The 25,105-nt window shown below is 44.5% G+C and overlaps 1 protein-coding gene across 3 annotated transcripts in view; it reads right to left on the bottom strand.

Moving 5' to 3' along the window:
* LOC106570585 (rap guanine nucleotide exchange factor 5) overlaps positions 1–25,105 on the bottom strand; it is a 101,333-nt gene that overhangs the window by 12,542 nt on the left and 63,686 nt on the right. For all 3 annotated transcript variants that reach the window (XM_045694949.1, XM_045694951.1, XM_045694950.1), the window contains exons 10-16: positions 18,113–18,258; positions 16,639–16,739; positions 5,691–5,769; positions 5,371–5,512; positions 4,847–4,938; positions 2,928–2,958; positions 2,143–2,221 (exon numbers count right to left, since the gene is read on the bottom strand). In XM_045694949.1, the coding sequence (XP_045550905.1) occupies positions 2,143–2,221; positions 2,928–2,958; positions 4,847–4,938; positions 5,371–5,512; positions 5,691–5,769; positions 16,639–16,739; positions 18,113–18,258 (670 nt within the window). The remainder of the gene's footprint in view (positions 1–2,142; positions 2,222–2,927; positions 2,959–4,846; positions 4,939–5,370; positions 5,513–5,690; positions 5,770–16,638; positions 16,740–18,112; positions 18,259–25,105) is intronic.

Raw genomic sequence — 25,105 nt, 5'->3', positions numbered from 1 at the left:
GTAGGGGTAAAGGATAGATAATAGACAGTAGCAGCAGTATACTGTAGGTAGGGGTAAAGGATAGATAATAGACAGTAACAGCAGTATACTGTAGGTAGGGGTAAAGGATAGATAATAGACAGTAACAGCAGTATACTGTAGGTAGGGGTAAAGGATAGATAATAGACAGTAACAGCAGTATACTGTAGGTAGGGGTAAAGGATAGATAATAGACAGTAACAGCAGTATACTGTAGGTAGGGGTAAAGGATAGATAATAGACAGTAACAGCAGTATACTGTAGGTAGGGGTAAAGGATAGATAATAGACAGTAACAGCAGTATACTGTAGGTAGGGGTAAAGGATAGATAATAGACAGTAACAGCAGTATACTGTAGGTAGGGGTAAAGGATGGATAATAGACAGTAACAGCAGTATACTGTAGGTAGGGGTAAAGGATAGATAATAGACAGTAACAGCAGTATACTGTAGGTAGGGGTAAAGGATAGATAATAGACAGTAACAGCAGTATACTGTAGGTAGGGGTAAAGGATAGATAATAGACAGTAACAGCAGTATACTGTAGGTAGGGGTAAAGGATAGATAATAGACAGTAGCAGCAGTATACTGTAGGTAGGGGTAAAGGATAGATAATAGACAGTAACAGCAGTATACTGTAGGTAGGGGTAAAGGATAGATAATAGACAGTAACAGCAGTATACTGTAGGTAGGGGTAAAGTGACTTGACAACAGGATAGATAATAGACAGTAACAGCAGTATACTGTAGGTAGGGGTAAAGGATAGATAATAGACAGTAACAGCAGTATACTGTAGGTAGGGGTAAAGTGACTAGACAACAGGATAGATAATAGACAGTAACAGCAGCGTTTGTGATGAGTGTTTGAAGTGAGTGTGTGTGTGTGTGTTTCTGTAAGTGTGTGTGTGTGTGGCATCAGTATGCATGTGTGTGTGTTGTGTGCGTGTTATGTGTGTGTATACCCCTGAGGGGCCCCTTTATCGGGTGGCCCGGCAGGAAGTCCAGGAACCAGTTGCAGAAGGAGTTGTGAAAGTCCCAGGGTCCTGAGCTTGGTGATGAGCTTGGAGGGCACTATGGTGTTGAATGCTGAGCTGTAGTCAATGAACAGAATTCTCACATAGGTATTCCTTTTGTCCAGGTTGGTGAGTCCAGTTGGGAGTGCACTAGCGATTGTGTCATCTGTGGATCTGTTGGGGTGGTATGCGAATTGGAGTGGATCCATGGTGTCTGGGATGATGGGGTCGATGTGAGCCATGACCAGCCTTTCAAAGCATTTCATGGCTACAGACGTGAGTTCTACGGGGTGACAGTCATTTAGGCAGTTTGCCTTGGCGTTCTTGGGCAAAGGGACTATGGTGGTCTGCTTGAAACAGGTTGATATTGCAGACTGGGTTAAAAGAAGAGGTAAAAATTTTTTCATTAAAGACACTTGCCAGTTGGTCACATGCTCTGAGTAGGCGTCCTGGTATTCCGTCTGTGAATGTTAACCTGTTTAAAGGTCTTACTCACATCGGCTATGGAGAGCGTGATCACACAGCTATTCGGAACAGCTGGTGCTCTCATGCATGGTTCAGTGTTGCTTGCCTCGAAGCGAGCATAGAAGGCATTTAGCTTGTCTGGTAGGCTCGCATCACTGGGCAGCTTGCGGCTGGGTTTCCATGATAGTTTGCAAGCCCTGCCACATCCGTTGAGCGTCATAGCCGGTATAGTAGGATTCGATCTTAGTCTCATTTGATGGCTCATCAGAGGTCGTAGTGGGATTTTTTATAAGCATCGGGAATGGTGTCCCACTCCTTGAAAGCGGCAGCTCTAGCCTTTAGCCCAGTGCGGATGTTGCCTGTAGTCCATGGCTTCTGATTGGGGTATTAATGAAGATGGTGACTGATGAGGTAAATCCCTCGAAGGAAATTATGGCTGAGACATTAAGATCAGCGCCATCTTTACACACACACACACACACACACACACACACACACACACACACACACACACACACACACACACACACACACACACACACACACACACACACACACACACACACACACACACACACACACACACACACACACGCACACACAACAAAACATACTCATAAAATCATGGTATCACGGGTGTGTTCTCACCCTCCTTGGTGTCAACCTGAGGGGAACGGAGCGGAAGACTGTTCTCTTTTAAACTGAGCTGCTGGAACATAGGTTTACTCTGGAGAGAGATAGACAAAAGGATGAAAGGATGGAGTGAGAGGGAGAGAATGACAGATGGAGAGAGATGGGATGGGAGAGGAGAGAAAGGGGATGGCAGAGGAGAGAGAGAGAGGGAGAAAGTGAGATTGCGAGAGATAGATAGTAACAGATACTTTATACCCTCACCCCTCTTCCCTCCCTCTCTCATCCATCTTCTCTGGCTAACCTCGCCCCTCTTCCCTCCCTCTCTCCCTATCTTCTCTGTATACCCTCGCCCCTCTTCCCTCCCTCTCTCCCCATCTTCTCTTTCTACCCTCGCCCCTCTTCCCTCCCATCTTCTCTTTCTACCCTCGCCCCTCTTCCCTCCCATCTTCTCTTTCTACCCTCGCCCCTCTTCCCTCCCATCTTCTCTTTCTACCCTCGCCCCTCTTCCCTCCCTATCTTCTCTTTCTACCCTCGCCCCTCTTCCCTCCCTCTCTTCTCTGTATACCCTCGCCCCTCTTCCCTCCCCCTCTCTCCCCATCTTCTCTGTATACCCTCGCCCCTCTTCCCTCCCTCTCTCCCCATCTTCTCTGTATACCCTCGCCCCTCTTCCCATCTTCTCTGTACACCCTCGCCTCTCTTCCCTCCCTCTCTCCCTATCTTCTCTTTCTACCCTCGCCCCTCTTCCCTCCCTCTCTCTCTATCTTCTCTTTCTACCCTCGCCCCTCTTCCCTCCCTCTCACCTTTTGCTGTGGAGGACATTCATCCACAGTGCTGAAACACAAACAGAGAAACTAATAAACATGTAACTCCATATTAGAACAATGGAAGCTTCCATTTCCTCTATCCTGCTACACACACACACACACACACACACACACACACACACACACACACACACACACACACACACACACACACACACACACACACACACACACACACACACACACACCGCCCTAGGCTGTGCTCATGTCTCATACAAACAATGAGGTCCTTGTGCTGTACACAGACAACACATACATATTCGCATACTGTACATACATACATACAGCACCAGTCAAAAGTTTGTAAACACATACTCATTCAAGGGTTTTCACATTGTAGAATAATAGTGGGAACATCAAAACTATGAAATAACACATATGGAATCATGTGGTAACCTACATTAAAAAGTGTTAAAGAAGTCAAAAATATATTTTATATTTGAGATTCTTCAAAGTAGCCACCCTTTGCCTTGATCATTGCTTTGCACACTCTTGGCATTCTCTCAACCAGCTTCTTGAGGTAGTCACCTGGAATGCATTTCAATTAACAGGTGTGCCTTGTTAAAAGTTAATTTGTGGAATTTCTTTCCTTCTTAATGCGTTTGAGCCAGTCAGTTGTGTAGTGACAAGGTAGGGGTGGTATACAGAAGATAGCCCTATTTGGTAAAAGACCAAGTTCATATTATGGCAAGAACAGCTCAAATGAGCAGTCCATCATTACTTTAAGACATGAAGGTCAGTCAATCTGGAAAATTTCAAGATATTTTGAAGGTTCTTCAAGTGCAACTTGCCATAAAAACCATCAAGGGCTATGATGAAACTGGCTTTCACGAGGACCGACACAGGAAAGGAAGACCCAGAATTACCTCTGCTGCAGAGGATAAGTTCATTAGAGTTACCAGCCTCAGATTGCAGCCCAAATAAATGCTTCACCGAGTTCAAGTAACAGACACATCTCAACATCAACTGTTCAGAGGAGACTGTATGAATCGGACCTTCATGGTCGAATTGCTGCAAAGAAACCACTACTAAAGGACACCAATAAGAAGAAGAGACTTGCTTGGGCCAAGAAACACGAGCAATGGACATTAGAAATCTGTCCTTTGGTCTGATGAGTCCAAATTTGAGATTTTGGTTCCAACCGCCGTGTCTTTGTGAGACGCAGAGTAGCTGAACGGATGATCTCTGCATGTGTGGTTCCCACCGTGAAGCATGGAGGAGGAGGTGTGATTGTGTGGGGGTGCTTTGCTGGTGACACTGACAGTGATTTATTTAGAATTCAAGGCACACTTTACCAGCATGGCTACCACAGCATTCTGCAGCGATACGCCATCCCATCTAGTTTGGGCTTAGTGGGACTATCATTTGTTTTTCTACTGGACAATGACCTAGCACACCTCCAGGCTGTGTAAGGACTATTTGACCAAGAAGGAGAGTGATGGAGTGCTGCATCAGATGACCTGGCCTCCACAATCACCCGACCTCAACCCAATTGAGATGGTTTGGGATGAGTTGAACCACAGAGTGAAGGAAAAGTGCTCAGCATATGTGGGAACTCCTTAAAGGCTGTTGGAAAAGCATTCCTCGTGAAGCTGGTTGAGAGAATGCCAAGAGTGTGCAAAGCTGTGATCCAGGCAAAGGGTGGCTGGCTACTTTGAAGAATCTAAAATATAACATCCACTTTTTTGGTTACTACATGATTCCATACGTGTTATTTCATAGTTTTCATGTTTCCACTATTATTCTACAATGTAGAAAATATTTAAAAAAAAGAAAAATTCTGAAATGTGTGTCCAAACTTTTAACTGGTACTGTACACACACACACACACAGGCATACACATATACACACATGAATGCACACACTCGTGCACACACACGCATACACACACTCACTGTCTGCGTCGTAGAAGCTTCTGGAACTCCTTCATGTCTTTCTCCAGAGATGGAAACTCATAAAGATCCTCTAACACACACCTAGAGAGAGTCTGACACACACACACACACACACACACACACACACACACACACATTAATATACACCTCTAACAGACAGTTATAGAGATACATTTACGGTACTTAAACCTAAATATATCTGCTGACGTGCTGGGGGACAAACATAGCTGCAAATTCACAAGTGCGCACACACACACACACACACACACACACACACACACACACACACACACACACACACACACACACACACACACACACACGCAGACACACAGACACACACGCACTTATCACTGACATGCAGCATACATCCCCATTGCTGCTTGTTACTAGGCAACCATCACCTGGGTTACACTAGATTATCCCCATGACAACACTCACACTCTGGTTACCATGGTAACACAGCACAGAGCAGCAGGTTTCAGCAGTGTGTGTGTATGTAATAACCAGTGTGTGTGTCCTACCTTCATGAATGTCTTGATGTGTTCGTCCTCTCGTAGGAAGTCCTTATATAGGCGTGTCCAGTGAGAGACCAGGTGTAATACCTTCCTCTTCCTATAGAGGGCCTCCTTCCCTTCCTCCTGACGCACACGCTTACTGCTGTAGGTGGGACACGTTAAGGACAACACACACACACACACACACACACACACACACACACACACACACACCATTCACACTACACAGAGACACAGACATAAATGCAGACATACAGAGACAGACAGACAAACAAAAATGGACACACACAGAGAGCGAGAGAGAGAGACCAGTGTGTAAAGGATATTGTCCGAGCAGGGCCTGACAGAGGTCGTTGGTCGTCATGAACACCAGGTACGTCAACAGGAAGTCATCCAGCAGCATCTCTGAAACAGGAAACACATCACAGGTCACAGACATAACAACCCTCATACACCTTAGACAGTGAGAGAGAGAGACAGAAAAGTTGGATGAGGGTTTGTGTCAAAAGGGCCAGACTTGAACCCACGGCAACACGGTATATGAGCTCTGAAGGTAGCTGCCCTGATTCCCTGTCCAGCCCAGTCCACCATCTATATCCCTCTGCTCTTCTCCCTGGAATGGTGGATATTCCCTGTCCAGCCTTGGTAATGCTGTTTCATGAAGGGGTGAGAAGGGATCGGCCTGAGCAAGGTGCTGCGCAGAATCACTGATCTACAAATCATCTTACATCCAAATAACCTCTTATTATGTTATCCAGATTAGTGAATCGGTGCAGGCAGAGCTCAAAAATGACTGGTTCCGCAAGGCAGAGGATAGAGATGAATTATAAAGGAGCAGAAAGGTTCCTATCTGACACCAGGTTCCTATAAATAATGAACTAACAGGCAATCTTTATTTAGATAGGAAAACAAGCCTTTTATTTATATAGAACACCACTTTAAATGATTAGTATATTTAGCTTGCTTCTCACTTTTTCCCTCCTTCTCTCCCTCTCTCCCTCTCCCTTTGTTTCTCTCCCCCTCTCCCTCTCTCTCCCTCCTTCCCTTCCTATCTCCCTCTCTCTCCCTCCCTCTCTCCTCCCTCTCTCCCTCTCCCTTTGTTTCTCTCCCTCTGTTTCTCTCCCCCTCTCCCTCTCTCTCCCTCCTTCCCTTCCTATCTCCCTCTCTCTCCCTCCCTCTCTCCTCCCTCTCTCTCTCTCTCTCCTCCCTCTCTCTCCCTCTCCCTCTGTTTCTCTCCCTCTCTCTCCCTCCTTCCCTTCCTATCTCCCTCTCTCTCCCTCCCTCTCTCCTCCCTCTCTCCCTCTCCCTGTTTCTCTCCCTCTGTTTCTCTCCCCCTCTCCCTCTCTCTCCCTCCTTCCCTTCCTATCTCCCTCTCTCTCCCTCCCTCTCTCTCTCCTCTCTCTCTCTCTCCTTCTCTCCCTCTCTCTCTCTCTCTCCCTCCTTCCCTTCCTCTCTCCCTCTTCCTCCTTCCCTTCCTCTCTCCCTCTTTCTCTTTCTGTCACTTCCCCCCCACTCTCCCTATTTTCCACCCTCCTTCCAACACTGTTCTCATTTTCTCCATGTTAACAACTCCTCCAATTTCATCTTCAACATATACCCTCCACACACTCACATACACAACACACACATACAAATACGCAGGCACACGCACGTTCACACTCCTGATGAATAACTTAATAACCCTGGAGGCTTTTATCCTAGAGAGACAGACAGAGAGAGACAGAGAGAGACAGAGAGAGAGACAGAGACACAGAGAGAGAGAGAGAGAGACAGAGAGAGACAGAGAGAGAGACAGAGAGAGAGAGAGACAGAGAGAGATAGAGACAGAAAGAGAGAAAGACAGAGAGCGAGAGACAGAGGGAGAGAGACAGAGAGGGAGAGAGACAGAGAGGCAGAGAGAGAGAGAGACAGAGAGAGAGAGATACAGAGAGAGAGAGAGAGACAGAGGGAGAGAGAGACAGAGGGAGAGAGACAGAGAGGGAGAGAGAGAGACAGAGAGAGACAGAGAGAGACAGAGTTGGGAGACAGAGAGAGAGAGAGAGACAGAGAGAGAGACAGGACAGATGACAGTCTTCACACACACCACCCCCAGCCTGCTGTTGAAGTGCTGTTGGTTAATCTCTCTTTAGGCTTGTTTCAGCATATTGATGCTTAACACACACACGCACGCTCTCTCCTTCATCTCCTCTACTCATTCCATCTCCTATCCTCCTTCACACACACGCACGCTCTCTCCTTCATCTCCTCCTCTACTCATTCCATCTCCTATCCTCCTTCCCTTCAGCTCTCTTTTCGACCGGTGACCATCAGGGCCAAAGACTTTTCTACCCAAGATGGTCTTCTGTCAACAGGTCACGTTAGTCAGACAACACTGTAACATGTCTGGACCACCACAGGCTGACAAACCCTTTATACACTCCAACGCACCTCAGTCCACACGCCCAGACATGGTTGGTGTGCTTAACACACACACACACACACACACACACACACACACACACACACACACACACACACACACACACACACACACACACACACACACACACACACACACACACCAACCACCCACTCCTTGCTCCTGCTACAGTCACAATGAAGAAAACGAATCACCAGGGATTATAGCTACAATACATTCCTGAGAGAAAGAGAGAGAACGAGAGAGACAGAGAAAGAGAGAAAGAAAGAGAGAATGAAAGAGAGAGAATGAAAGAGAGAGAATGAAAGAGAGAGAGAGAAAGAGAGAGAAAGAGAGAGAATGAAAGAGAGAAAGAGAGAGAATGAAAGAGAGAGAGAGAAAGAGAGAGAATGAAAGAGAAAATTAAAAAGATAAAGAGAGAATGAAAGAGAGAGAATGAAAGAGAGAGAGAGAAAGAGAGAGAATGAAAGCGAGAGAATGAAAGAATGAAAGAGAGAATGAAAGAGAGAGAATGAAAGAGAGAATGAAAGAGAGAGAATGAAAGAGAGAGAATGAAAGAGAGAGAATGAAAGAAGAGAATGAAAGAGAGAGAATGAAAGAGAGAGAATGAAAGAAAGAGAATGAAAGAAAGAGAATGAAAGAGAGAGAATGAAAGAGAGAGAATGAAAGAGAGAGAATGGGAGAGAGAGAAAAGGAGAGTAAAAGTAGAGGTTGTGTTGTGACATGTGGCGATATTTTGAGAGCAGGGAGTGGTGCACACACACACACACACACACACACACACACACACACACACACACACACACACATACACACATACACACACACACACTCAGGTGTCTGATCCAAAACATTTTGATCAGTGGGTTAAAGTAATGTTAATTGTGTAGATAATCCTCTAAGAAAGCCAATGGTCCAAACCTGATGTCTCTATCATAAACCAATCAGAAGTTATTGTCGTTTTTACCCTTGTAGGGTGGCCAGAATCAGGGTGACTAAATCAATAGAGGCCAGAGAAAAATCAGGAAGAAAATCAGAAAAATAGCATCACATCAGATTCTGAGAATAAAGGCTACTGGCCTGACAGGCTGCCTTTCCAATTGATCTCATCCTTCCTCTCCAATCCGCAGGACATAAAACAATATGGAGCTCAGCTAGATAGTGATTTTGAGACATGAAATGTAGCATTTTCATATTTTAGTGTACACTTTTCATATTTTAGTGTACACTTTTCATATTTTAGTGTACACTTTTCATATGAATTCCTGTTCTCATTAGTAGATTTCCCACAAAAACAAGCGTATCTCTGTGAAATGGAGCACTGAATGACTTCCGGATGCTGGAATGAGTAGTCGTGCTGTACTTCGCTCCGCGGGTAATATTACATTTCATTACATTACAATGGAACGATTTGATTAGTGTTAGTGTAATGTTAGCTAGCTAGCTACATAGTTGTCTTTGCATCAAGGATAAAGGTGTAGCTAAAGGTGAAAGTGTAGGTGTAGCTTTGAGAAACTAACAAGGTTAGCTAGCCAGCTGTATTCGTTCGTTCGCACCGTTTTCCAAACGGCGTCAACACCACAACACTGCTAGCTAGCCAACTTTACCAACTAGCAGTACTATAGAAACTAAATACATTACAACGGAACGATTTGATTAGTGTAATGTTAGCTAGCTACATAGTTGTCTTTGTATCAAAGATAAAGGTAAACGCAGCCATTGCTAGCTAGCCAACTCTACCAGCTAGCAGTACTGTATCATTTTTAGTCAATAAGATTTTTGCAACATAAGCTTAACTTTCTGAACTTTCGAGATGTGTAGTCCACTTGTGTAGCTAGCAGGACTGACTTTGTGTTAGCTAGCCAATGTTTAATTACTTCTGCATTATGAAAGGAACTAGACACGGACACGAATGATCCATTGGTAGTTTGTTGTAACCAAGTATTGGTGCTAACCGTGTGTTATTGGATGCTAGCATGCTAGCTAGCTACGGCGTCATAGGATACGGTGCACTGGGTGGGGTTCACGGAAGAATACTGTACCAAGTTATCTAGCTGAATAAACTGAGTTTGAGCCTATTCCTGGAAACATTGAACCACTGTAGTTTACATCAATTATAATTTCTATAGTGGAAGTTGGAAAAGTTATATTTGAGTGTTTCAGTGAATGGTTAGTGAGGGAGGCCCTGCTCTCTCGCTTCCCCAGTTGTTTAGTTAATTTTCATTCCAATCTCCTTTGCATTAGCGTAGCCTCTCCTGTAGCCTGTCAACTATGTGTCTGTCTATCCCTGTTCTCTCCTCTCTGCACAGGCCACACAAACGCTTCACACCGCGTGGCCGCTGCCACTCTAACGTGGTGGTCCCAGCGCGCACGACCCACGTGGAGTTCCAGGTCTCCGGCAGCCTCTGGAACTGCCGGTCTGCGGCCAACAAGGCAGAGTTCATCTCAGCCTATGCTAACCTCCAGTCCCTCGACTTCTTGGCGCTGACAGAAACATGGATTACCACAGAAAACACTGCTACTCCTACTGCTCTCTCCTCGTCTGACCACGTGTTCTCGCATGCCCCGAAAGCATCTGGTCAGCGGGGTGGTGGCACTGGAATCCTCATCTCTCCCAAGTGGACATTCTCTCTTTCTCCCCTGACCCATCTGTCTATCTCCTCCTTTGAATTCCATGCTGTCACAGTCACTAGCCCATTCAAGCTTAACCTCCTTCTTTCCACTCTTTCCACTTCTTTCTCCTCTTTTGACCTCACCCTCTCACCGTCCCCCCCTACTCACAAGGCAGGCAATACTCTTGACCTCATCTTTACTAGATGCTGTTCTTCTACTAATCTCACTGCAACTCCCCTCCAAGTCTCCGACCACTACCTTGTATCCTTTTCCCTCTCGCTCTCCTCCAACACTACTCACTCTGCCCCTACTCAGATGGTATTGCGCCATCGCAACCTTCGCTCTCTCTCTTCTGCTACTCTCTCCTCTTCCATCCTATCATCTCTTCCCTCTGCTCAATCCTTCTCCAACCAATCTCCTGATTCTGCTTCCTCAACCCTCCTCTCCTCCCTTTCTGCATCCTTTGACTCTCTATGCCCCCTATCCTCCTGGCTGGCTCGGTCCTCCCCTCCTGCTCCGTGGCTTGACGACTCATTGCGAGCTCACAGAACAGGACTCCGGGCAGCCGAGCGGAAATGGAGGAAAACTAGCCTCCCTGCGGACCTGGCATCTTTTCACTCCCTCCTCTCTATATTTTCTTCCTCTGTTTCTGCTGCTAAAGCCACTTTCTACCACTCTAAATTCCAAGCATCTGCCTCTAACCCTAGGAAGCTCTTTGCCACCTTCTCCTCCCTCCTGAATCCTCCTCCCCCTCCCCCCTCCTCCCTCTCTGTGGATGACTTCGTCAACCATTTTGAAAAGAGGGTTGACGACATCCGATGCTCGTTTGTTAAGTCAAATGACATCGCTGGTCCTGCTCACATTGCCCTACCCTATGCTTTAACCTTGCGCAATACCCTAGATGCAGTTGCACCCCTAAAAACTAAAAACATCTGTCATAAGAAACTAGCTCCCTGGTATACAGAAAATACACGAGCTCTGAAGCAAGCTTCCAGAAAATTGGAACGGAAATGGCGCCACACCAAACTGGAAGTCTTCCGACTAGCTTGGAAAGACAGTACCGTGCAGTATCGAAGAGCCCTCACTGCTGCGCGATCATCCTATTTTTCCAACTTAATTGAGGAAAATAAGAACAATCCGAAATGTATTTTTTATACTGTCGCAAAGCTAACTAAAAATCAGCATTCGCAAACGGAGCATGGCTTTCACTTCAGCAGTAATACATTTATGAACTTCTTTGAGGAAAAGATCATGATCATTAGAAAGCAAATTACGGACTCCTCTTTAAATCTGCGTATTCCTCCAAAGCTCCATTGTCCTGAGTCTGCACAACTCTGCCAGGACCTAGGATCAAGGGAGATACTAAAGTGTTTTAGTACTATATCTCTTGACACAATGATGAAAATAATCATGGCCTCTAAACCCTCAAGCTGCATACTGGACCCTATTCCAACTAAACTACTGAAAGAGCTGCTTCCTGTGCTTGGCCCTCCTATGTTGAACATAATAAACGGCTCTCTATCCACCAGATGTGTACCAAGCTCACTAAAAGTGGCAGTAATAAAGCCTCTCTTGAAAAAGCCGAATCTTGACCCAGAAATTATAAAAAACTATCGGCCTATATCGAATCTTCCATTCCTCTCAAAAAAAATTGAAAAAGCTGTTGCGCAGCAACTCACTGCCTTCCTGAAGACAAACAATGTATACGAAACGCTTCAGTCTGGTTTTAGACCCCATCATAGCACTGAGACTGCATTTGTGAAGGTGGTAAATGACCTTTTAATGACGTCAGACCGAGGCTCTGCATCTGTCCTCGTGCTCCTAGATCTTAGTGCCGCTTTTGATACCATCGATCACCACATTCTTTTGGAGAGATTGGAAACCCAAATTGGTCTACATGGACAAGTTCTGGCCTGGTTTAGATCTTATCTGTCGGAAAGATATCAGTTTGTCTCTGTGAATGGTTTGTCCTCTGACAAATCAATTGTAAATTTCAGTGTTCCTCAAGGTTCCGTTTTAGGACCACTATTGTTTTCACTATATATTTTACCTCTTGGGGATGTCATTCGAAAACATAATGTTAAATTTCACTGCTATGAGGACGACACACAGCTGTACATTTCAATGAAACATGGTGAAGCCCCAAAATTGCCCTCGCTAGAAGCCTGTGTTTCAGATATAAAGAAGTGGATGGCTGCAAACTTTCTACTTTTAAACTCGGACAAAACAGAGATGCTTGTTCTAGGTCCCAAGAAACAAAGAGATATTCTGTTGAATCTGACAATTAATCTGGATGGTTGTACAGTCGTCTCAAATAAAACTGTGAAGGACCTCGGCGTTACTCTGGACCCTGATCTCTCTTTTGAAGAACATATCAAGACTGTTTCAAGGACAGCTTTTTTCCATCTACGTAACATTGCAAAAATCTGAAACTTTCTGTCCAAAAATGATGCAGAAAAATTAATCCATGCTTTTGTTACTTCTAGGCTGGACTACTGCAATGCTCTACTTTCCGGCTACCTGGATAAAGCACTAAACAAACTTCAGTTAGTGCTAAATACGGCTGCTAGAATCCTAACTAGAACCAAAAAATTTGATCATATTACTCCAGTGCTAGCCTCCCTATACTGGCTTCCTGTTAAGGCAAGGGCTGATTTCAAGGTTTTACTGCTAACCTACAAAGCATTACATGGGCTTGCTCCTACCTATCTTTCCGATTTGGTCCTGCCGTACATACCTACACGTACACTACGGTCACAAGATGCAGGCCTCCTAATTGTCCCTAGAATTTCTAAGCAAACGGCTGGAGGTAGGGCTTTCTCCTATAGAGCTCCATTTTTATGGAATGGTCTGCCTACCCATGTGAGAGACGCAGACTCAGTCTCAACCTTTAAGTCTTTACTGAAGACTTATCTCTTCAGTAGGTCCTATGATTAAGTATAGTCTGGCCCAGGAGTGTGAAGGTGAACGGAAAGGCTGGAGCAACGAACCGCCCTTGCTGTCTCTGCCTTGCCGGTTCCCCTCTCTCCACTGGGATTCTCTGCCTCTAACCCTATTACAGGGGCTGAGTCACTGGCTAACTGGTGTTCTTCCATGCCGTCCATGGGAGGGGTGCGTCACTTGAGTGGGTTGAGTCACTGACGTGGTCTTCTTGTCTGGGTTGGGCGCCCCCCCCCCTTGGGTTGTGCCTTGGCGGAGATCTTTGTGGGCTATACTCGGCCTTGTCTTAGGACGGTAAGTTGGTGGTTGGAGACATCCCTCTAGTGGTGTGGGGGCTGTGCTTTGGCAAAGTGGGTGGGGTTATATCCTGCCTATTTGGCCCTGTCCGGGGGTATCATCGGATGGGGCCACAGTGTCTTCTGATCCCTCCTGTCTCAGCCTCCAGTATTTATGCTGCAGTAGTTTATGTGTCGGGGGGCTAGGGTCAGTCTGTTACATCTGGAGTATTTCTCTTGTCTTATCCGGTGTCCTGTGTGAATTTAAATATGCTCTCTCTAATTCTCTCTTTCTCTCTCTCTTTCTTTCTTTCTTTCTTTCTTTCTCTCGGAGGACCTGAGCCCTAGGACCATGCCTCAGGACTACCTGGCATGATGACTCCTTGCTGTCCCCAGTCCACCTGGCCATGCTGCTGCTCCAGTTTCAACTGTTCTGCCTGCGGCTATGGAACCCTGACCTGTTCACCGGACGTGCTTGTTGCACCCTCGACAACTACTATGATTATTATTTTTTGACCATGCTGGTCATTTATGAACATTTTAACATCTTGACCATGTTCTGTTAAAATATCCACCCGGCACAGCCAGAAGAGGACTGGCCACCCCTCATAGCCTGGTTCCTCTCTAGGTTTCTTCCTAGGTTTTGGCCTTTCTAGGGAGTTTTTCCTAGGGAGTTTTTCCTAGCCACCGTGCTTCTTTCACATGCATTGCTTGCTGTGTGGGGTTTTAGGCTGGGTTTCTGTACAGCACTTTGAGATATCAGCTGATGTACGAAGGGCTATATAAATAAATTTGATTTGATTAGATTTTTCTCCCCTCTCTCTCCAGATGAAATCTTGCGACTTGTGACGGCCGGCTGCCCAACAACCTGCCCGCTTGACCCTATCCCCTCCTGTCTTCTCCAGACCATTTCCGGAGACCTTCTCACCTTGCTCATCAACTCATCCTTGACTGCTGGCTACGTCCCTTCCATTTTCAAGAGAGCGAGAGTTGCACCCCTTCTCAAAAAACCTACACTCGATCCCTCCGATGTCAACAACTACAGACCAGTATCCCTTCTTTCTTTTCTCTCCAAAACTCTTGAGCGTGCCGTCCTTGGCCAGCTCTCTTGCTATCTCCCTCAGAATGACCTTCTCGATCCAAATCAGTCAGGTTTCAAGACTGGTCATTCAACTGAGACTGCTCTTCTATGTGTCACAGAGGCTCTCCGCACTGCTAAAGCTAACTCTCTCTCCTCTGCTCTCATCCTTCTAGACCTATCTGCTGCCTTTGATACTGTGAACCATCAGATCCTCCTCTCCACCCTCTCCGAGTTGGGCATCTCCGGCGCGACTTACTCTTGGATTGCGTCCTACCTGACAGGTTGCTCCTACCAGGTGGCGTGGCGAGAATCCGTCTCCGCACCACGTGCTCTCACCACTGGTGTCCGCCAGGGCTCAGTTCTAGGCCCTCTCCTATTCTCGCTATACACCAAGTCACTTGGCTCTGTCATATCCTCACATGGTCTCTCCTATCATTGCTACGCAGATGACACACAATTAATCTTCTCCTTTCCCCCTTCTGGTAACCAGGTGGCGAATCGCATCTCTGCATGTCTGGAAGACATATCAGTGTGGATGACGGATCACCACCTCAAGCTGAACCTCGGCAAGACGGAGCTGCTCTTCTTCCCGGGGAAGGACTGCCCGTTCCATGATCTCGCCATCACGGTTGACAACTCCATTGTGTCCTCCTCCCAGAGTGCTAAGAGCCTTGGCGTGACCCTGGACAACACCCTGTCATTCTCCGCTAACATCAAGGCGGTGACCCGATCCTGTAGGTTCATGCTCTACAACATTCGCAGAGTATGACCCTGCCTTACACAGGAAGCGGCGCAGGTCCTAATCCAGGCACTTGTCATCTTCCGTCTGGATTACTGCAACTCGCTGCTGGCGGGGCTCCCTGCCTGTGCCATTAAACCCTTACAACTCATCCAGAACGCCGCAGCCCGTCTGGTGTTCAACCTTCCCAAGTTCTCTCACGTCACCCCACTCCTCCGCACACTCCACTGGCTTCCAGTTGAAGCTCGCATCTGCTACAAGAGCATGGTGCTTGCCTACAGAGCTGTGAGGGGAACGGCACCTCCGTACCTTCAGGCTCTGATCAGTCCCTACACCCAAAGAAGGGCACTGTGTTCATCCACCTCTGGCCTGCTCGCCTCCCTACCTCTGCGGAAGCACAGTTCCCGCTCAGCCCAGTCAAAACTGTTCGCTGCTCTGGCACCCCAATGGTGGAACAAGCTCCCTTACGACGCCAGGACAGCGGAGTCAATCACCACCTTCCGTAGACACCTGAAACCCCACCTCTTTAAGGAATACCTGGGATAGGATTAAGTAATCCTTCTAACCCCCCCCCCCAAAAAAGATATAGATGTACTATTGTAAAGTGGTTGTTCCACTGGATATCATAAGGTGAATGCACCAATTTGTAAGTCGCTCTGGATAAGTGTCTGCTAAATGACGTAAACGTAAACGTTAATTTCAAAGCCTTTTACATTTAATTCAACTTGTTATTTCAAAGCCTTCTACATTTAATTCAACTTGTTATTTCAAAGCCTTCTACATTTAATTCAACTTGTTATTTCAAAGCCTTTTACATTTAATTCAACTTGTTATTTCAAAGCCTTCTACATTTAATTTCGCTTGTTGTGACCCGCGGAAACAACTTTGAAGACCACGGCCACAAAATGTAAATCCTCAAAAGATCTTAGGAGAACCCAACAACGTTATGTCAACAGAGCTCAGTCCTTATTATCAGATGAATTTGTTTCTGAAATCCGACTTTTTGGATATAATGCTAATGATATGTTAGAGAAAAACCCTCCTGAACCATTCAGAACAGGAACAATCAGATTTGTCTTGCTAAAATCTATTTTATAACATAAGGAAGTGACAGCACGTTTTGAACCAGGACAGAGTGGGTGGATACCTTACAAACACACAAATGAAGTCCTTCAGTGTGTGTGTGTGTGTGTGGGTGTGTGCTAACCAGACTCTCTGCTCTCTGGCGTTCCTCTCTGGTCGTCCAGTCGTAGGTCACTCAGCAGGTGTTCTAGAATCTTCAGTGGTGTTCCAGACACCACCACATACCTACACACAGAGAAGAGTTACACACACACACACACACACACACACACACACACACACACAAACATGAATGCACACACACCTGCCAGAAGCACAGGAGGAACAGCAGGAGGAGTATTCCTCAGAGCTGCTACCTCTCCTCTCGCCTTCATCCCTGTCCTCTTCTTCCTCCTCATCCCCCCCTTCCTCATCAATGTAAGGTAGACTACTCCAGTCATCTTCATCCTCATCATCCTCATCATCAATGTAACGCAGGTAAGGGACGTTGAAGGTCGGGACAGTACTACTACTACTACTACTACTACTACTACTACTACGGTCATCATCATCATCACCAGCCTCTTCATCTTCTGCCTCCACTAGTGTGACAGTTCTCTGATCCATCCCAATTCCTCCAGAGGACCCCCTCTCCCTAGTGCAACATGCCCGGCCAGGGTGCTCTGGCCTGCTCCCCCTGACTGCCAAAAGGAGATGTACTGAGGCCTCCGCTCTCCCTGCCTAACACCAGAAGCACTCCCACAGCCCCCCCCCCCCACACACACACACACACTCCCTTTATAAAGCGCAAACACACCCTCCAGGCAGAAAACAGTCTTGCTTTCTCCCTTCAAGACAAGAAAACTATTCTCTCTCTCTGTCTCTCTCTCACTCGCTCTCTCCCTGTCTCTGTCTCTCGCTCTCTGTCTCTCTCTCTGTCGCTTTCTCCGTTTCTGTCTCTCTCTCTCCCTGTCTCTCACTCGCTCTCTCTCTCTGTCTCTCTCTCTGTCTCCCTCTGTCCATCTGTCTCTCTCTCCCTGTTTCTGTCTCTCTCTCGCTCTCTCCCTGTCTCTGTCTCAGTTTGAGAGCGACAGAGACAGGTTGAGAGTGACAGAGACAGGTTGACAGGTTGAGAGTGACAGAGACAGGTTGAGAGGGACAGAGACAGGTTGAGAGTGACAGAGACAGGTTGAGAGGCACAGAGACAGGTTGAGAGTGACCGAGACAGGTTGACAGGTTGAGAGTGACAGAGACAGGTTGACAGGTTGAGCGTGACAGAGACAGGTTGAGAGGGACAGAGACAGGTTGAGAGGGACAGAGACAGGTTGAGAGTGACAGAGACAGATTGAGAGGCACAGAGACAGGTTGACAGGTTGAGAGTGACCGAGACAGGTTGAGAGTGACAGAGACAGGTTGAGAGGGACAGAGACAGGTTGAGAGGGACAGAGACAGGTTGACAGGTTGAGAGTGACCGAGACAGGTTGAGAGGGACAGGGACAGGTTGAGAGGCACAGAGACAGGTTGAGAGGGACAGAGACAGGTTGAGAGGGACAGAGACAGGTTGAGAGGGACAGAGACAGGTTGAGAGGGACAGAGCGAAATAGAAATAGGATACTGACCTCTTCTCTCCATCTTCTTCTCTGGCTCCTCCCCCTGATGGCGATGAGGCGGGGTTAGGTGATGATGTCACTGATGATGGCACTCTCTGTAGCACAAGGACATCCCGCCCCCTTTCCTTAAGACACACCCTCCCTACCACCTCTCCCTGAGAGAGGTATAGAGAGAAAGAGGTGATATAGAGTATAGACAGAATGGTCCATTGGTATTGTATAGACAGAATGGTCCATTTCTATTGTATAGACAGAATGGTCCATTGGTATTGTATAGACAGAATGGTACATTGGTATTGTATAGACAGAATGGTACATTGGTATTGTATAGACAGAATGGTCCATTGGTATTGTATAGACAGAAGGGTCCATTGGTATTGTATCGACAGAATGGTCCATTGGTATTGTATAGAGTATAGACAGAATGATCCATTGGTATTGTATAGAGTATAGACAGAATGGTCCATTGGTATTGTATAGAGTATAGACAGAATGGTCCATTGGTATTGTATAGAGTATAGACAGAATGGTCCATTGGTATTGTATAGACAGAATGGTCCATTGATATTGTATAGACAGAAGGGTCCATTGGTATTGTATAGAGTATAGACAGAATGGTCCATTGGTATTGTATAGAGTATAGACATAATGGTCCATTGGTATTGTATAGAGTATAGACAGAATGGTCCATTGGTATTGTATAGACAGAAGGGTCCATTGGTATTGTATAGACAGAATGGTCCATTGGTATTGTATAGAGTATAGACAGAATGGTCCATTGGTATTGTATAGACAGAATGGTCCATTGATATTGTATAGACAGAATGGTCCATTGATATTGTATAGCCAGAATGGTCCATTGGTATTGTATAGACAGAATGGTCCATTGGTATTGTATAGACAGAATGGTCCATTGGTATTGTATAGACAGAAGGGTCCATTGGTATTGTATAGACAGAATGGTCCATTGGTATTGTATAGAGCAGAAAGGTCCATTGGTATTGTATAGACAGAATGGTCCATTGGTATTCTATAGAGTATAGACAGAAAGGTCCATTGGTATTGTATAGACAGAAGGGTCCATTGGTATTGTATAGACCGAAGGGTCCATTGGTATTGTATAGACAGAAGGGTCCATTGGTATTGTATAGACTGAAGGGTCCATTGCAGTAGAGGCTGGTGAGGGGAGGACGGCTCATAATAATGTCTGGAACGGATCAAATGGAATGGCATCAAACACCTGGAAACCGTCTGTTTGATGTATTTGATACCATTCCCACCTGTTACGCTCCAGTCATTACCACGAGCCCGTCTTCCCAAATTAAAGTGCCACACACCTACTGTGATCCATTGGTATTGTGTAGACTGAATGGTACATCAGTAGTAGTGCTGTATAGTATAGTAGTATAACATAGTAGTATAGTAGTATAGAATAGTAAGTAGTATAGTAGTATAGTATAGTCGTATTGAAGTGTAGTATATTATATTAGTATAATAGTATCGTATATTAGTATAGCACTACCGTACATTAGTATAGCATAGTAATATAGTATTGTAGTATAGTGGTACATTTATTTTAGTATAGTAGTATAGTTCAGTAGTATAATTTAGTAGTATAGTTGTCACGCTGACCTTAGAGAGACGTTTTATTTCTCTATGTGGTTAGGTCAGGGTGTGATGTGGGGTGGGCATTCTATGTTGTTTATTTCTTTGTTTTTGGCCGAGTATGGTTCCTAATCAGAGGCAGCTGTCTATCGTTGTCTCTGATTGGGAATCATACTTAGGTAGCCCTTTTTCCACCTGTGATTGTGGGATCTTGTTTTTGTGTAGCTGCCTTTGAGCAGCCCCAGAACGTCACGTTTCGTTTTTCACCTGTTTGTTGTTTTGGTGAGTTTCATCTTCATTAAAAGATGTGGAATTCCATGCACGCTGCACCTTGGTTTATTTATGATCGGGAGTTTGAAGATAGCGAACGTGACAATAGTACAGTAGCATAATAGCATACTTTGGTAGTGTAATATAGTTTTTATAGTTTGGTATTGTATAGTATAGTTTAGTAGCATGGTAGTATAGCATAGTAGTATAGTATACTTTAGCTGTACAGGAATATAGTTTAGTACTGTATAGTACAGTAGTATGGTTTAGTAGTATAGCAGTATAGCAGAGCAGTAGTATACTTCAGTAGTATAGTATTATAGTTTATTATTGTATAGTAGGATAGTATCGTTTTGTAGTGTAGTAGTACAGCATAGGAGCATAGAACACTTTAGTAGTATAGGTCAGCATTGTATAGTATAGCAGTATAATTTAGTGGTATAGAATAGTTTAGTATTATAGTTTAGTATTGTATAATATATAATTTAGTAGTATAGTATAGTAGTAGTATAGTAGTATGGTATAGTATAATATATAGTATAATTTAGTAGTATAGTACAGTAGCATAATAGTATAGTATACGTTAGTAGTATAGTTTGGTATTGTATAGTAGTATTGTATAGTAGTATAGTTTAGTAGTTTAGCATAATAGTATAGTATAGTTTACTTTTGTATACTATGGTAGCATAGGATAGTAGTATAGCATAGTAGTATAGCAGTCTAGTATAGTTCAGTAGTATAGTTCGGTAGTATAGTAGTATAGCATAGTAGTATGGTAGTATAGCATAGTATAGCAGTGTAGTTTAGTAATATGTGTATTTGTATTTATAAAGTACAGACAGAATGCTATACAATACCAATGCCAAAGCAGCAGCTACTCTTCCTGGGGTCCAACAAAATTAAGGCAGTTTATACAATTTTAAAAACATTACAATACATTCACAGATTTCACAACACACTGTGTGCCCTCAGGCCCCTTCTCCACCACATATCTACATTACTAAATCCATATGTGTGTATAGTGCGTATGTTATTGTGTGTGTGTGTGTGTGTGTATTTATTTTTAGAAAAAATGTTATTTCACCTTTATTTAACTAGGCAAGTCAGTTAAGAACAAATTCTTATTTTCAATGGCGGCCTAGGAACAGTGGGTTAACTGCCTTGTTCAGAGGCAGAACGACAGATTTTTACCTTGTCAGCTCAGGGATTCGCTCTAGCAACCTTTCGGTTACTGGCCCAACACTAACCACTTGGCTACGTGCTGCCCCAATACTATACTACGCTATACTACTATGTTATACTACTATACTATACCATACTATTAAACTATACCGCTATACTATACTACTAAACTATACTACTAAACTATGCCACAATGCTACTGTACTATTCCACTGTACTATACTACTATACAGCGCCGCCACACTACACTACTAAACTATACTATACTGCTATGCTATACTAATATACTGCCGAACTATACTGTACTACTAAGCTATACTACTATGCTACTATACTGCTATACTATACTACTCTGCTATACTACTAAACTATGCTATACTGCTAAACTACACTATTATACTATACTACTGTACTATACTACTATGCTATACTGATATGCTACTAAACTATACAACTAAACTACACAACTATACTATACTACTATACCGCTAAACTACACTACTTTATGGGAGGCACACCGAACTACATAGAGCCATGATTACATGGAACTCTATTCCACATCAAGTAACTGACTCAAGCAGTAAAATAAGATTTCAAAAACAGATTAAAAAACACCTTATGAAACAGCAGGGACTGTGAAGCAACACAAACATTGGCACAGACAGATGCATACACCTGGTTAAATAAAGGTTAAATATTTTTTTAAATGTGTATATATATATATATATATATATATATATATATATATATATATATATATAGTATAGTGGTATAGTGTAGTAGTATATTACGGTGGCATAGTATAGTAGTATAGTATAGTATAATGGCATAGCATGGTAGTATAGTGTAGTATAGTAGCATTGTGGTATGGTATAGTACTGTAGCGCAGTAGAATAGTATAGTGGTATAGTTTAGTTGTATAATAGTATAGCTTGGCAGTATAGTATAGTAGTATGGTGTAGTAGTATAGAAGTATAGTGTAGTGGTATAGTATAGTAGTATAGCTTTGCGGTATAGTTTAGTAGTATAGTATAGTGGTATAGTTGTAGTTTAGTAGTGTAGTATAGCGGTATAGTTCAGTAGTTTAGTGGCATAGTTGCGTAGTATAGTATAGTATTATAGTATAGTATAGTATAGTATAGCAGTATAATTTAACAGTTTAGTGGTATAGTACAGTGGCATAGTTTAGTAGTATAGTATAGTGGTATAGTTCAGCAGTATAGAACAGTTGTATAGTACAGTGGTATAGTTCAGTAGTATAGTATAGTGGTATAGGTCAGTAGTATAGTACAGTTGTACAGTGGTATAGTTCAGTAGTATAGTACAGTTGTATAGTAGTATAGTACAGTGGTATAGTTTAGTTGTATAGTACAGTGGTATAGTTTAGTAGTATAGTACAGTTGTATAGTAGTATAGTACAGTGGCATGGTTTAGTTGTATAGTGGTATATTTGAGTAGTATGGTAGTATAGTATAGTGGTATAGTTTAGTAGTATAGTGTAGTAGTATAGTACAGTGGTATAGTTCAGCTGTATAGTATAGTGGTATATTTGAGTAGTATAGTATAGTGGTATAGTTTATTAGTATAGTGGTATAGTTTAGTAGTATAGTATATCGGTATAGTTTAATAGTTTAGTAGTATAGTATAGTAGTATAGTACAGTGGTATGGTTTAGTTGTATAGTGGTATATTTGAGTAGTATGGTAGTATAGTATAGTGGTATAGTTTAGTAGTATAGTGTAGTAGTATAGTACAGTGGTATAGTTCAGCTGTATAGTATAGTGGTATATTTGAGTAGTATAGTATAGTGGTATATTTGAGTAGTATAGTATAGTGGTATATTTGAGCAGTATAGTGGTATTGTTTAGTAGTATAGTGGAATAGTTTAGTAGTATAGTGTATCGGTATAGTTTAATAGTTTAGTAGTATAGTATAGTAGTATAGTACAGTGGTATAGTTTAGTTGTATAGTGGTATATTTGAGTAGTATGGTAGTATAGTATAGTGGTATAGTTTAGTAGTATAGTTTAGTGGTATAGTTCAGCTGTATAGTATAGTGGTATATTTGAGTAGTATAGTATAGTGGTATATTTGAGTAGTATAGTATAGTGGTATATTTGAGCAGTATAGTATAGTGGTATAGTTTAGTAGTATAGTGTATCGGTATAGTTTAATAGTTTAGTAGTATAGTATAGTAGTATAGTACAATGGTATAGTTTAGTTGTATAATGGAGCAAGGACACACACACACACACACACACACACACACACACACACACACACACACACACACACACACACACACACACACACACACACACACACACACACACACACACACCATCAAGTCCTTGTGAGCGGCAGATGAAAAGGACTGTCTGATATCTGATACAGGGTTACCCCTCCCTACAAACACACCAATCACACACACACATCTGTCGCAGCAGGACCAAAACTACTCAATACACCCAGACTGTGTGCTTTCTGATGACTCATGTGTTAATGGCCCCCTTACCAGGTGCTCGGCAGATGATGATGTCATCTGATCCTCTCACCAGGTGTTATCCTTCCTATCCGCCATCACTTGTCCTCTCTCCCCCCAGCCCTCTCTCCTCCTAGCCCTCCCATGTCCTCTCTCCCCCCAGCCCTCCCTTGTCCTCTCTCTCCCAGCCCTCTCTCCTCCTAGCCCTCCCCTTTCCTCTCTCCCCCCAGCCCTCCCATGTCCTTTCTCCCTCCAGCCCTCCCATGTCCTCTCTCCCCCAGCCCACTCCCCTCCGAGACCTCCCTGTCCCTCTCTCCCCAGCCCTCCCATGTCCTCTCTCCCCCCAGCCCTCCCATCCCCTCCGAGACCTCCCTGTCCTCTCTCCCCCCAGCCCTCCCCTTTCCTCTCCCCCCCAGCCCTCTCCCCTCCGAGACCTCCCCTGTCCTCTCTCCCCCAGCCCTCCCATGTCCTTTCTCCCCCAGCCCTCCCATGTCCTCTCTCCCCCCAGCACTCCCATGTCCTCTCTCCCCCAGCCCTCCCCTTTCCTCTCCCCCCAGCCCTCTCTCCCCCAGCCCTCCCATGTCCTCTCTCCCCCAGCCCTCCCCTTTCCTCTCCCCCAGCCCTCTCTCCCCCGCCCTCCCCCCCAGCCCTCCCATGTCCTCTCTCCCCCAGCTCTCCCCTTTCCTCAACCCCCCAGCCCTCCCCTGTCCTCTCCCCCAGCCTCTCTCCCCCAGCCCCAGCCCTAGCCTGCCTTCTCCTTGGTCTAACGGTTAAGACAGAGCGAGAATGGTTATAGTAGGAATTTGACTAGTTATCTAAGTTAACTCTACAGGCCTTTAAGTGGCCCCTCAATCCAGACCCGGTGCTCATTGGCCAGACCTGTGTGTGTGACTGTGTGTATGACTGTGTGTGTGTGTGTGTGTCTGTGGTGGTCCAGATCAGATGTTATGTAACTTTATGAAAATACCTAATTTCACCAACAGTGCCCTAGAGGACGCTGGGAAAAATGTTCCTGATAACAAACAGTTTATCTAACGGCAACACAAACACACTCTCTCCAAAAAACAACACACACTATCCTTTACAGGCACTCCAAAAACATCACTCTCTCTCTCTCTCTCTCTCTCTCTCTCTCTCTCTCTCTCTCTCTCTCTCTCTCTCTCTCTCTCTCTCTCTCTCTCTCTCTCTCTCTCTCTCTCTCTCTCTCTCTCTCTCTCTCTCTCTCTCTCTGGAGAGTCACTGCCCACGCAAGACAACATCCATTCAGTATGAGAAAGTACGCTAGGGATGAAATAGAAAAACAGAGTTAAAAAATGTTCTGGACTGAAAGGAAAGGAATGGTCAGAATGTTCTATATTAGAGAGAGTGGTCTTTCACATTAGTTCCAACAGAAGACTGGCTGACATATAGGCAGAGAGAAAAGGAAAGGAAGGGGAATCACATATATACAGTTCAACTAGCTCTC

This window comes from Salmo salar, chromosome ssa14 (assembly GCF_905237065.1).
Source record: "Salmo salar chromosome ssa14, Ssal_v3.1, whole genome shotgun sequence".
In the NCBI taxonomy this organism is placed as follows: domain Eukaryota; kingdom Metazoa; phylum Chordata; class Actinopteri; order Salmoniformes; family Salmonidae; genus Salmo; species Salmo salar.
The sequence above is the reverse complement of the archived record's forward strand: the minus strand, read 5'-3'. Positions and strand labels throughout refer to the sequence as shown.